General features: G+C 35.4%; 2 protein-coding genes across 2 annotated transcripts; both read left to right on the top strand.

The window, feature by feature from the left end:
* Positions 1-1,731: 1,731 nt before the first annotated feature.
* LOC110005423 (deoxynucleoside triphosphate triphosphohydrolase SAMHD1-like) lies at positions 1,732-5,880 on the top strand. The gene is made up of 4 exons (XM_065961295.1): positions 1,732-2,945; positions 3,167-3,282; positions 3,742-3,824; positions 4,805-5,880. The coding sequence occupies exons 1-4, from the start codon at positions 2,674-2,676 to the stop codon at positions 5,108-5,110; spliced, it is 777 nt and encodes a 258-aa protein (XP_065817367.1). The 5' UTR covers positions 1,732-2,673; the 3' UTR covers positions 5,111-5,880.
* On the top strand, positions 5,566-8,537 carry LOC110005387 (deoxynucleoside triphosphate triphosphohydrolase SAMHD1-like). The gene is made up of 8 exons (XM_065961172.1): positions 5,566-5,586; positions 5,904-6,004; positions 6,572-6,680; positions 6,771-6,862; positions 6,989-7,104; positions 7,460-7,593; positions 8,173-8,262; positions 8,390-8,537. Exons 1-8 carry the CDS (start codon positions 5,566-5,568, stop codon positions 8,510-8,512), a joined length of 786 nt encoding a protein of 261 aa, XP_065817244.1. The 3' UTR covers positions 8,513-8,537.
* Positions 8,538-14,061: the final 5,524 nt, after the last annotated feature.

Raw genomic sequence — 14,061 nt, 5'->3', positions numbered from 1 at the left:
AAGTTGCCCTTTCCTGGTCTAGATCAACACCAATGGGTTACACCATCCAATCTGCATCCCGATATCTGACTTCTTTGCCACACCTGTTTAAGCCACAACTTTATAAAAGCCTGCGCTCAGGTCTGTTACTTCATCTTCCATCCAAACCAAGCCTGACCTGCTATAGAGAACAACAAAAACCTCCATGTGAGTGTAAAATGGATCTTTCACCTTACTTCATTCTTATTTTGTTGATATATTATGAATTATTTCCAATACAACACATGTATTAATGATAGTTTTAAAAACAAAAATTAGGAACTTACTTGAAATTATTCTGATTGGTTTGACATTATTTATCAAGATCTGTAATATTCCTATTTGGCATCAGCTAAAATCATTCACAACATCTACAAAGAGGATCAACTTTTGAAACAACATCAGATCCTGTTTACAAACATGTGAACTCAGAGTTTGCGTTCCTTTGTCCTTACGTTATGTTGATTTGCTTTATGTTGATTTGTGGTTTTTTGTGGTTTTGTACTGATTTGTGAATTTGTGAATATGTCAAAATAAGTAGCCTAAAAAAGTACCAGATATTACAGTTTTAGTACATCATTGACTTTAAGAAAAATCAATAGTTATACAAACATGAGATTACAATTTGTCATTTAAGTTTGATCTGTGTTGCTGCACGGAGAATCAGTTTGACATCCTTCTTTCAGTTTAAAAGAAAACTTAAACCTCGGCAGAAATTAGATGATAAAAATTGATATTTATAAGCCCTATAAAGATACCTGACCTGGGAATAAAGTCATATCATCCTGAACAACTTTCTATGTCTGCAATCAGAAGTAATCTCACAAGAAAAAGTAGATTAAGATTAACTTTATTGATCCCTGCAAGGGGAAATTTCTGTTTTTACACTCTGTTAACCATGCAACACACACATGCACAAACAGGATCCTATGGACAAGCACTAATGGAGAGATGTCAGAGTGACGGAGCTGCCCACAGCGGGCACTCCTGAGCTGATGGTGGGGAGGGGGTTTGGTGCCTTGCTCAAGGGCACCTTGGCAGTGCTTAGGAGGTGATGTGACACCTCTCCAGCTACCAGACCAACTTCCATATTTGGTCCACACTGGGACTTGAACTGGCAACTCTCTGGTTCCCAACCCAAGCCCCTACAGACTGAGCTACTGGCATTAACAGACACACATCTGCAATGTGCTCATTTCTGGATGTTACTGGAGGTCAATATATACATATTATAGTCTCATCTTTTATTTTTGGATAGAATGATGACAGACAGACAGACTTTACATGCTTCTGGATACATCATGAGGCTGAACATTTTTGTCATCATAGAATGAGAAAATCTTTTACAGTCTGAGGGTTTCTTACGTTTCCTTTCTGAAAGTTATGACAAAAGCAACACAAAAAAGATCAGTACCTGTTAAAACTTTCTCCAGCAGAGCATTTATTTCATCAAATGGTCAGGGCACACTTTACCATAGAGAGTTGAGTAACATTGCCATCTTGTGGCCATTTGATTCATTTGCAGTCCTCAAATAGAGTACACTATAAATCTCTGTCTAAAGAGCAGGTTAAACATGCAACATTCACGCTACCTCTGAATTTTTCTTCAGAAGTAACTTCTAATACTGATTTATTTCTAACATCCTGTCATTTCTTCACTTCTTTATACGTTTAGATTTGTTAATTTGACTTAAAAAATTTTGATGCATTTTCAGTTTTGTATTCTAAAATGTTTGGTATATCAATAAAAGAAGAGGATCATGAGGGTAAAGACCAATAACATGGGTGTGGTGGAGATATAAATGTCAGATGTTTTAAAACCCTGAGCGTCATAAAAAAAAGCCTTTAAATTTAAATGACATTTGCCACTTGTCAGATCAGCATCACAAACATTAGCTTGATGTAAATGCAACATCTTACAGCTTCAAAATATTAAAAACTATATAGATAGATGTTTCAAAGTTACAGGGAGCTGAGGAAACAAGTTGGTACAAAAAGAAGGACTTGGACGATTGGAGGAACATTTGGAGGTTGGTTTTTATCTAGTTGGGGCAAAATGGCAAAACAGTGAGTACCTCTGTCTTTGTTAAACCAGTTTACAATATCCCAACTTTATAAAGAAATCATTTTAAGTTGGAAGTTTCAGCACTTGTTCATACTGTTAATGTTTTTTTTTCTCCTAAATTCTACAGACCGAACAAGGTAAAGTACTTCACGTCTTACCACACATCACACCACATTTTTGCGGCTGGAGAGATAAGAGAGAATAAACAGAACAAACAATGACGACTTGTAGAATAAACCGCACACAAACACACCTCCACAAAGTTAAGCCTGTGTACATGTATTATCCATTATCAGTCTAAATTAAAAATCTAATTAACTGGGAGGACTTTGTTCTCTAGATGCTTATTATCCCCACCAGTGGTGAGGACAGCTAGCTTTGTGCACCTTTACTATCCAAACCAACCCTCTTTGTTCTCCTTTCCTTTTAATCCTAAAATAAAAGGAATAGGAACACGCTTTGTATTGAAAGGACATTTTCAGTGTCCAATGTTTTGTTCTCTTTGTTCTACTAGATGTTTAATATCCCAACCAGTGCTAAAGCCATAAAAACATTCTTTGTAGCATCAGCTTTATTCTTGGGCTCATTTCATGCTTATGCTATACCTCCCAGAGCCCTCAGACAATCTTGAGCTGGTCTCCATGGTGTATTGTTTTACGCATTTCATTGTTCTTAGCTTTTGTTTGTTTGTTTTCTGCAAGGTGTTTAATGATCCCATCCATGGTAGCATGGAGTTACACCCACTCCTCATCAAGATCATTGACACACCTCAGTTCCAGAGACTTCGATTCATAAAGCAGCTTGGAGGTGTCTACTTTGTTTACCCTGGAGCGTCTCACAACCGCTTTGAACACTCGATCGGGTAAGTCAGCAAGTTTTCAGATTTCAGCCCACAGGTGACCTCAGTCCAAATAAGGAGAAGACTCATGGTGGTTTTCACATAAGCACCTTGTAAAACCAATAAAGGCAGAAAACAGTGCCTGTCTTAGTATGGATCGAATAAAAAATATGAATAAAAATATATATAATAAATTGTGATAACTGCATTATAACTTAAAAAAATGTTTTCTGTGGTCTAAAAAGGGTGGGATACTTAGCAGGAAAACTTGCTGAGGCTCTCAGGTCAAGGCAGCCGGAACTCAACATCACTGAAAGAGACGTCCTTTGTGTTCAGATTGCTGGCCTCTGTCATGACCTGGGTGAGTAATGCATCCCTTTTCAATATTACATATAATAGTTTATAAATTATGTTATTGGGTATGAAAAGAGTAAAATGAAAGTGAAATGATCCAGAAATAACCCTTCCATCTTTCAAAAAAGCAAGGGCTTCCGCATTAATAAATAAAAAATACGAGGGTGGGGTGAGGTGGTGGTAGCTCGGTCTGTAAAGGGACTCTGATAAGAACTGGAGGGTCTGAATCTTTAAAAATAATATTTAGACTCAGAAAACTTTAACCCAGAGGGCGTTTCGGTACCACAGTCCACCCAGATCATGCATACATTTACAAACACATAACAGTCTTTCTTGGAAGCAATATTCTCAAGTTTAGATTCAGGAGTAATCCATCCTCAACTCAAACAGGTTTATTAAGACATACTGACTGTATAATCTGTACACTATCAGTGGATTACGCCTGTCTTTATCTATCCATTTCAAGGTCATGGACCCTTTTCCCATCTGTATGATGGACTGTTCCTCCCCAAAGCACTGGAAAAAAAGAGGAAATTAAAGAAATGGAAGGTAAGAAGTTTTTATTTCTGTTGTAATATGACAAATGAAATACAGAGGAACCGCAAAACTGAAGCACATGTACCTTTCACACTGGCTTGTTCTTTTGAAACAAAATCCAGGATGTTCTTTTTTGTTTGCCTTCTCAGGTAGAATGTGATTATGCACATTTCCAAGGATGTTGATCTATTTATTTAATAACAATGAACGGTGTAGTTTGTGTTGCTAAATGACCCTCATTATTCTCTTTGGTAATATTATGTCAACTTTTTATCTGACATGTTACCGCTTTTCAGAAGCTCTATGAGATTTTACTAAATGTTTATTTTTTAACCATTAATCCTGGTGATTCAGAGATTTAGATACAACAAACAAAGATAATAATTGAATTCATGGTTCATGAGAGGTAATTCTTTATGACAGGGACCTCTTTTAAAAGCAGAAGGGATTTCTAGATCTGTTTATGTCTCTTTGTCACTCAATAAGAGAAGATAACCTTTATTCATCCTACAACGGGCAGCAAAGAGCAAGGATAGCCAAAAAAGAGTACACAGTGCACCATTCAATAACTTCAGATCAAAAGAGTGCGATTGTTGTGTTTACATCCAAACAAACCGGGCTAAAGGGGAAACGCCCCTTTGTTTCAGAACAACTTTTCTAAACTATCCAGGTGTGAAAAAACGTTCGGTGAGAAAACTGAGCTGCATTATCACCTTCCCAAAAACTCTTATGCTTAACAGTTTGACATCGGGTTGAGTTCAGCTAGCTAAATAACCCTGATAAAGACTGTTAGGATGTTGTATACAGTATATTGGCTGACATTAAGTGGCTCATCAAATTCTGAAGCGCTTTAGGAACTCTGACATTGTAAGTTGTTTTACATACGTTTGAGATATACTCTTCAAATGTGGGGAAAATTAAAGTATGTGGGATTATTATATTTATGTATTAAATCTTGTGTTGACACATTTATGAGTCTGTGTGTCTCGCAGCATGAAAATGGCTCTTGTGACATGCTAGACCACCTGCTGAAAGAGAATAATCTTGAACCAGTGATGGAGAAGTATGGACTGAAACCTGAAGACGACATAATATTCATCAAGGAGATGATTGCTGGACCTCTACAACAATCTAAAGAGCAGGAGGCAAGTTCACCTCATTATGTTATTCAGAAGTCGGATAAGATACTGTATGAATATAAGATAAGAGAAGATAAAACTTTATTCATCCTACAACGGGCAGCAAAGAGCAAAGATAGCCAAAAAAGAGCACACAGTGCACCATTCAAGAAAAAATAGATCAAAAAAGTTGAGCAGCTAAAAGAGTGTGATTGCTGTGTTCACATATTTATCAAACAAACCGGGCTATGGTTTCAGAACAACTTTTCCAAACTATCCAGGTGTGAAAAAATCCTTAGAGAGAAAACTGAGCTGCATGATCACCTTTCCAAAAACTCTTGTGCTTAACAGTTTGACTCTGGGTTGAGTTCAGCTAGCTAAATAACCCTGATAAAGACTGTTAGGATGTTGTATACAGTATATGTCCACAGAAGATTGGATGACATTAAGTCACTCATCGAATTCTGAGGAACTCTGACATTTAAAGTGTTTCTTTCATACACACGTTTTGAGATCTTCTCTGCAAATGTTGGTTGTGCTATTTGTGTTGTTCCTTGTCTTCTTGCAATATTTTTCATGATTTGATGAAAGCGAAGCATGGATTGAACCCTTAACATGCGAAAAACATTAAGGTGATGATTGCTGAAGACCAGAAGGCAAGTTCTCATCTGTGCATAAATCAGTCTGTGTCCTACAGCAATGTCACTATTTTGTAACATCTCCTCAGTATAAAGGCGGACAAGAAGAGTGACAAAAAGTTTTTCTTCTGCCTAGAACTCAGATCTTAAAATTTAACCGTTGTTTTGTTTGTCATGCTTTTCCATGTACATAGTTTATTGTGTTCATATTTTAGCTTCATCTCTGTTTTGTGGAATGGTCCTACATATGTTTTCTATGCAGTGTAAATTTATTGACAACAACATACGTGTCAATAAAACTGGTCCTGATTCGCTTTGTGTCGTCATCTCTGCAGTTGGACTTCAAAGGGCGCCCAGAAGAAAAGTCCTTCCTCTACGAAATTGTGTCCAACAAAAGAAACGGCGTTGATGTGGACAAGTTTGACTACTTGTCCAGGTCAGGTTTTAATGAAGTGCTGTAAAATAATTCTTAACCCTGAACAATGCATTATTCTCCTGATTTATTTTAAGATGATACAGCACTCAACAGTAAATTCAGTTTCCCTCTATACACCTATTTTCTTCACATTGCCTTAATCTGTCTCTACGGTAATGGAAATATTTCCCCTGTGAGAATACGAACAAAGACTGAAACCCCAATCATCTTTGTGAGGTTTTATTCCTACAAGAAGCTGTAGGAAGAAGAAACTGTACAGAGTGTATCATGGTGACCACACTGCAGAGTAGCTCAAATGACATACAGAATGAAGTCTCCTTTTATACATGTCAAAGAGGAAACAACAATATTGACAAGCTCCTGTTGTAGGAGATAAGCAGTTTAACACAATCAACCTAAACAGAGGAAGAGCAAATGTCCATGTAGAGTCATCCTTGTAGAAATCAAAGGTTATCCAAACACATGATGCTTAATCTAAACCAGCATTTCATGAAATGTCACACAGTTCACATTAGAATTACTCTAACACATCTGCTAAATATATTTTTTCCCCATTACACTACTCAGGGACTCTTTATACCTGGGAATCAAGAACACCTTTGACTTTCATCGCTTCCTGCAGTTTGCCAGAGTGTGTGAGGTTGATGGAAGGAAAACTATCTGCACCAGAGACATAGTATGACAAACTTGAGCTTGTAAACAGATAATTGAAAGCAAACTGATAATGTTGTTCTTTATGACTAAACTACAGTCCTAACCTCAACAGGAGGAGGACAATATGTACGACTTGTTCTACATAAGACACCGTCTCCACAAAAGAGCCTATCAGCACAGAGTAAACAAAGTCATTGAACATATGTAAGTGTCTACCTTCAGATCTTAGTACTCCAAATATAAGATTGGTCTCCTTCTGATTTCCATTATTTGATCTGCGTCATGATTCACTATCTCATCAGTAATAATATGTTTGATATGAACATACAGGATTGCAGAGGCTTTTTTGAAAGCAGACGGTCACATTCAGATTGAAGGATCAGGAGGGAGGATGTTCACTCTCTCTACAGCCAATGAGGACATGGAGGCCTACACAAAGCTCACAGGTGTGTAGATTTAAATGTGTGCTGTTAGCTCATGTTTAACATTGAAGCAAATTCAGACTTCAGAAATATCAAGACATTGTTTTAAATAATGCACTACACCCAACAATCTGAAAAGGAAATTGATGTAGGCACTTGGTCAGTTTTGGTGTTTGGTGTAAGACTACTGTTATGCTACTTTATCAATTTTTTTAATTATGCACATGTAAATGAACCAGATCATGTTAAATAAGTTGTAATGACTTATAAATTAATATGCCATGTTTTACAATTTATTGAGTGTGTTTGAATTAAATTTACTAATTTTTTTGTGTGTATAATTAATAATCGTTTGCTTGTTGCTCTGTTACTCTTTTAGACAACGTGTTTGAGGAAATACTGAAGTCTTCCCATCCTGAGTTACAAGAGGCAAGAGAGATTCTGCAAAACATCATCTCTCGAAAGATCCACAAGTTTGTTGGTGAGAGAAAGGTCCCCATCGAGGATTGGAAAGTAAGTCTGTGTGTTCTTGTGTTTCATTACATTTATTACACATGATCTCATGCACCGTTATCATACAATTATCATATTGTTGTCATACAATACAAAATCCCTCAGTGAACTAATGCTGCATGATATTGGGGAAACTGCGTTTTCTTTTAATGTTCATACTATTACAATTTTTATTATTATTTGGGTCTTCAAGTTTATTTTCTTTTACAAATAAGAACCCCTTATACATTCAAAGCTACATTTAATTTGCATCAAGAGCCCTGTGACATTAACTTCTAAGCAAAGAACAGTTCATCTTCATACACTGCATGTGATCCCTTCTCTCTCTCTCCCTCTACACTTTATGTGCTCATGGACTAACACACGTCCTGGGATATTACCATGGCACTTGTACACATAGCAAAATTAATGCTTAGATCATACCATGCAGCCCTACAGTCAAACGCATTTACACTAAGTTGGTGCAGTTTTTTGAGTGAATGTGAATTGAATTCCAAGTTGCTTACATTGTCAACTTAAAATGCAAAAAATCTTGAATCTATATCCTTTTCCACAATTTTTTTCTGATTCCTTGTCAAGAGCCAGATTACTGGCTGGAAAGAAAAATTGGCTCAACCCCTCCCTGACGAGGAAGAAAACAACCTGAAACCAGAGGACTTTGAAATCCTGGTGAGTTTTCTTTTACTTTCTTTCATCTCACCTTTTTTGTAAAATCTTCAGTTTTGCTGATTCTTTGATTTGTAAGATGTTGCAGAGTTTGTTATGGCACACATTTTACTCTCGACCTTCTTTTTAGGTCATTAACATGGACTACGGCATGAAAGACAAGAACCCTGTTGAACATATGCATTTCTACAGCAAAAAGGAGCCTGACGTGGCAAAGCTAATGTCCCCAGAAAATGTCAGAACTAATTATTGATTAAAACATTTTTTTTTCACAATCATTCAATATTTCTTCTGTCTGTTATTTGTAAGGCAGCTTATGTCACCATAACTCTCAAATTAAAGCTGCTGTCAATCTTTACAGGCATCCAGGATTCGCACAACGATCTTTTCTGAGCAGCTGATCAGGGTCTTCTGTAAGAAGATTGATGAACAGAGTGTGGAGGCTGCCAGACAGCAGTTTGAACAGTGGTACAATGATTTTCTAATCCTTTGATAATAGTTGAATATTAAGATGTTAAAGGATACAATATCGACTAACTTGCTGTTGATTGAACATAAAACCAGTTGATTTGGCTAAAGTAAATAGAAAACAGTCCACATTGAGTACAGTTTATTTAATATGGTTGAACATGTGATCTACAATCTGCTGAGTGTGGAAAACATTAGCTGTGCTAGCATCCTCAGCCTTCGGTCTTCCTTTCAGGTTAACGTATGCTTACCTGTGCTGGTGAAGCTCTACTCTAATAGATTTGATACTTTAACTTAACAAAATACTGCCAAACTGGGCAACACTCCAACATGTTATTGGTCCTTTGTCCTGGTTTGCATCCAGGTTAGACAGCAAGTCTAGACAGTCAGTCAGGTTTCTGTACTGAAACAATTTTACTGACCTGTATTGGAACCGTGCAGGACTCTGGTTTGGGGCCCTCAGGTTAAGAGAGGTAAGCAACAGCAGCATGGGAGTGAAACCAAAAGATTAACCAACCCTCTGGTTTCTTCAACTTTCACTCAGGAGCAAAAATCAGCTTTTAGATTTGAAAATTTGAAAGTAATAATGATTGACAATTATTGTGATAATTATATCGACTGGTATGACATTTTGATAACATTTTTTTAGCCCAGGCCTATAAGCAACGGGTCTTATTGTGAATAACGTGTATCCTTCATTAAAAGAAAAACGGACATGTTAAAAAAAAAATCCCTCTTCATACAGTGTGTGCTGATTGAGACATGAGATAATCAGACCAATTTAGTTTTTGAATCGGGCTGTAAACATGTTTATTTCTGCTGTAAAAATTGGCTTTTCTGAATGGGTGTGTATGTGACATATTAATATATGCAGTTAGTGGTTTTATTACATTGAAAGGCTGTTTTAATATATGAGCATTAGAATGGAACAATGAGCAGGGAGGGAATGATTGCATAGTGAAACAAAACTTCAGGATTCTTCTTTTTTTGCATATATATGATTTTGATCTTTTTTTGATGCTAAATTAGCATTGGTGTCTTCAAACTTTTGTATTTTCCTACCAACGGACAAAAACTTTGAAATAATGTATTTTATTACTTGAGATTTAAAAAAAACTGAAAGTTCTCACCAGTGAGATGATGGATCTGCATGATGAGTGCATTGTTTTGCTTTAAAATAAGTTGAATGTTAGATCGTTTGTTAAATAGAATCATTTCTTCTTCAGTTTATCTCTCACTAGGTTTACTCTGCACTGCTTTCTTTAAACAGATGTACTTTTGTGTCTTTATTAACATGCAGGAAGTTCGAGAAGAAGCCGCATCTGCTTGGACCTGAGGGTAATTAAAAGACCATGGAAATGACTCAACAACATGAATAACACAGAATTATTTCTTATTCAGACTCAGGACTCTTTCTCGCTTTTATCATATACATGTTGTATTGTTGTTTTAAATTGTTGACTCCCTTCTGCATCTGCATAAGTTCCAACAACATACAACATGTTTTTATTGAGGACAAAGATAAATCATAACATATAATAATATAAACTGATACATAGACACACATGACACTGGATACTTACACAGCTAGCAGCTGTATGGCTGTTGAATACCATTTAGGTAAAGAAAGCCATTATTGAAATCCAACAATCATTGTCTCAAACTGAATATATAAACTGCATGTTTCTGAATTGATTCAGCTTTTGTTCACATTTATGCTTCTTTGTAGGTTGTGTATTCTTTTTGGTCGGGGAAAGATGTAAAGCACTCCCAACATGTGTAATGGAGTGAATATTTCACTTGTGGTTTTATTTAGCGATTTATAATACTTTACATTACTATAACATTTTAGTTTTGATGTTAATCGTTTGAAGATTGAGGACATGAGATTAGATTATTTGTCTTTGAGTGGTGTTTAATGAGAGATGATCATGAGTGATGTTTTGGTGACTGGTATTATCTTATATTATATTACTTTGTATCTGCAGCATTTATTATCACAATACAATTTTAACCTGTTTTAAAATGAGTCTTATTTTGGGCATGTTTTATAATGTGCTCTTCTTTTGAGTTTATGATTCTTACTTTAAAAACTGGAACTTGTGAAAACCTTTATTTGCATCTAAAAACTTGAAATTCGAATTAAAAAATATCTTTTAAACGTATCCATCAACTACCTTTCTTCAATGGATGATGAATGTGTTTAAATGTATGACAGACTTTAAGTGAAGCTATAACTGTTTGACGATTGGTTCTTACATAAAGCATCTATGAGAACCTTTCAAGTGTATTCCTGTTGTGATGGGTTCATATCTGATAAAATCTGCATGTATTCAAAATAAACATCAGAGAAAATCCTGAGTTCAACATTGTGTAATCTATCAAACCATATGCATCTATATATATATGTATATATATATACTGTATATATCACCTGTGGTACAAATCTAATTGCAGTTCAAAGTCCTTTACAAAGGAGCGGAAAAATGACTGACAAAAGGTAGTTTGTAAAATATAACAGCAATAAGAAATGAAATCAGCACAATGATTAATAAATATAAATACTAAAAACCTAAAATCAAACACTAAAATGTAAATTTAAAAGTAGAGATGAATAATATTGATTAAAATATAGTAAATTAAAAGCCTTAAAATGATTAAGTCATATAGAAAAGCCAGACTGAATAACTGAGTTTTTTAAATTGTTTTTAAAAATCTCAATATTCTCTGATCCTCTGAAGTCTGTTCCAAAGTCTCAGAGCAGCAAAACGCAGAATCACAAAAGGTTTTTGTTCTGCTCTGTGGAACAACTAAAAGAAGAACCAGAGAAGAACAAGAAGACCTGAGGGGTCGTCCTGGTTCATAAACTAAAATCAACTCTGAAAAGTTAATCTGGTGGGAGGCCAAGTGCTTTAGACAATAATAAAATCAATATGAAGACAAAGAGGCAGCCAGTGTCAAGACTTTCAACGATAGATAAAATAGTTTAATGGGAGTTGTGTGTGTAATTGGCAAAGTCATTAACATTCATTCATTCAATCAAATTCATTTAATCTGTTCTTTAGATGTATGTTTACTGCCCTCACATGCTTCACAGGTTGAGTTAATGTCGACATTGCCTATTTAAACACATCATGTTAAGTTTATTTGTCGGACACAGTAATCATCAACTTACATCATTTGCTCATTTGCATCAACAGAAACAGTGTATGGAGTTTGGATCACATGCTTTCTATCTGACTTAAGCAGAGTTCAGTTGAGATTATGGAATGTTATGAGAAAAAAAATAGGGTAATTAATGAATAAAAAACAAATAAAATGAAAAAAATGTAGCATCATTTATGGAGGTTCACATTGGTAACTCCTCATGCACAGAAAAAAATAGATGGCTAAATCTAGATCCAATGTGTTACACTGACCTGCTAAAGAGAACAACGGAAACCTTGATGTGAGTGGAAAATGGACTTTTCACCTTACTTCATTCTTATTTTGTTGATATATTACGCATTATTTCCAATACAACACATGTATTAATGATAGTTTAAAAAACAATTTTAAAAACTTACTTGAAATTATTCTGATTGGATTGACATTATTTATCAAGATCTGTAATATTTCCTATTTGTCATCAGCTAAAATCATTCACAACATCTACAAAGAGGATCAACTTTTGAAACAGCATCAGATCCTGTGTACAAACATGTGAACTCAGAGTTTGCGTTCCTTTGTCCTTACGTTAGGTTCATTTGCTTTATGTTGATTTGTGGGGTTTTTTTGACTACTGATTTGTGATTTTGTGAATATGGCAAAATAAGTAACATAAAAAAGTACCAGATATTACAGTTTTAGTACATCATTGACTTCATCAAATCAATAGTTATACTAACATGAGCTGACATTTGTCATTTAAGTTTGATCTGTGTTGCTGCACAGAGAATCAGTTTGACTTTGACATCCTTCTTTCAGTTTAAAACAAAACTTAAGCCTCGGCAGAAATTAGATGATAAAAATGGATATTTATAAGCCCTATAAAGATACCTGACCTGGGAATAAAGTCATATCTTTGTGATGAAATTAAGAAAACCAACTCTTTATGGAAGTAAGATAACAAAGTGAGATATGTTAACATAGATATTATCTTCAAACAACTTTCTATATCTGCAATCAGAAGTAATCTCAGAAGAAAAAGTAGGAAATGTCACATTGATGAAATCACATCTGCAATGTGCTCATTCTGGATGTTACTGGAGGTCATATATTATAGTCTCATCTTTTATTTTTGGATAGAAGACAAATTCATTCCAAAAAACATCCACTAAATATAAAACTACTGCAGATGTTCACCTCCTTTACATGCTGGACCTTTTCGTCATCATAGAATAAAATAATATTTTACAGTCTGAGGGTTTCTTATGTTTCCTTACAGTGTACAAAAAAAAGATCAGTACCTGTTTAAACTTTCTCCAGCAGAGCATTCATTTCATCAAATGGTGAGAGCACACCAAACCATGGAGAGTTGAGCAACACTGCCATCTTGTGGCCATAATATTTACAGTCTATGGTGTAAATCTATCTACAGAGCAGTAACACATGCAACATTTTTCACACTACCTCTTGTTGCTCCTTAAAGGCTTCATATGCAATTTTTTGATCCAGAAGATGTCGCCCTTGATCACCAGCATGAAACCGAAACAACTTGTGCTGCATTGTTGTGTTAGCATGCTAATGCTAGCAATCTTTATCATGCTCGTATCTTCACACTGCATGTAAATTTACCTGAAATGACCGTGATCTAGAAACGCTTACGTGACATTCAATTAAGCAGTGAGTACAGAATGTTATTCTCTTTTCTCTAGTCCCTCAATTAAACAACTTTTATACGCGAGGGGATGAGCTGGCCGGCCGTCCCGGCGATGTAAAAAAAACTGAAGATAGGACTTGGAAAACTCGGAAAGCATCACAGACAGTGGGACTCCGGTGTTACATCCATTGTAGACAGTCATGACTCACAGAGTTATTTTCAGAGGATATACTTGATTTCTATTGCATTTAAGTGTGAAAAATTGCATATTAAGCCTTTAATAAGCTGGTTTACAACTACTGTTGGCTAACAAACACAGGTTTAGTCAATAAGAAGTGATGACACTCTGAACATGCATGTACTTTTTAATCTCTTTAGTTGGTTTCACATTAATTTTTGTGGGGATTGTAAAAAATCTGCTATTTTAAAAGTGTTTCATGCAGGATTATTTGATGTTTCATATAGTTTATAGTTCTTTTTTTCTTTGGTATTCTCAAGTCGAGTGATGGATTCAGGTTGGATTACAAACAAAA

The sequence above is a fragment of the Labrus bergylta genome, chromosome 12, assembly GCF_963930695.1.
Source record: "Labrus bergylta chromosome 12, fLabBer1.1, whole genome shotgun sequence".
Classification (NCBI taxonomy): Eukaryota; Metazoa; Chordata; class Actinopteri; order Labriformes; family Labridae; genus Labrus; species Labrus bergylta.
Note: the sequence above shows the minus strand (reverse complement) of the source record. Positions and strands in the feature narration are given on the sequence as shown.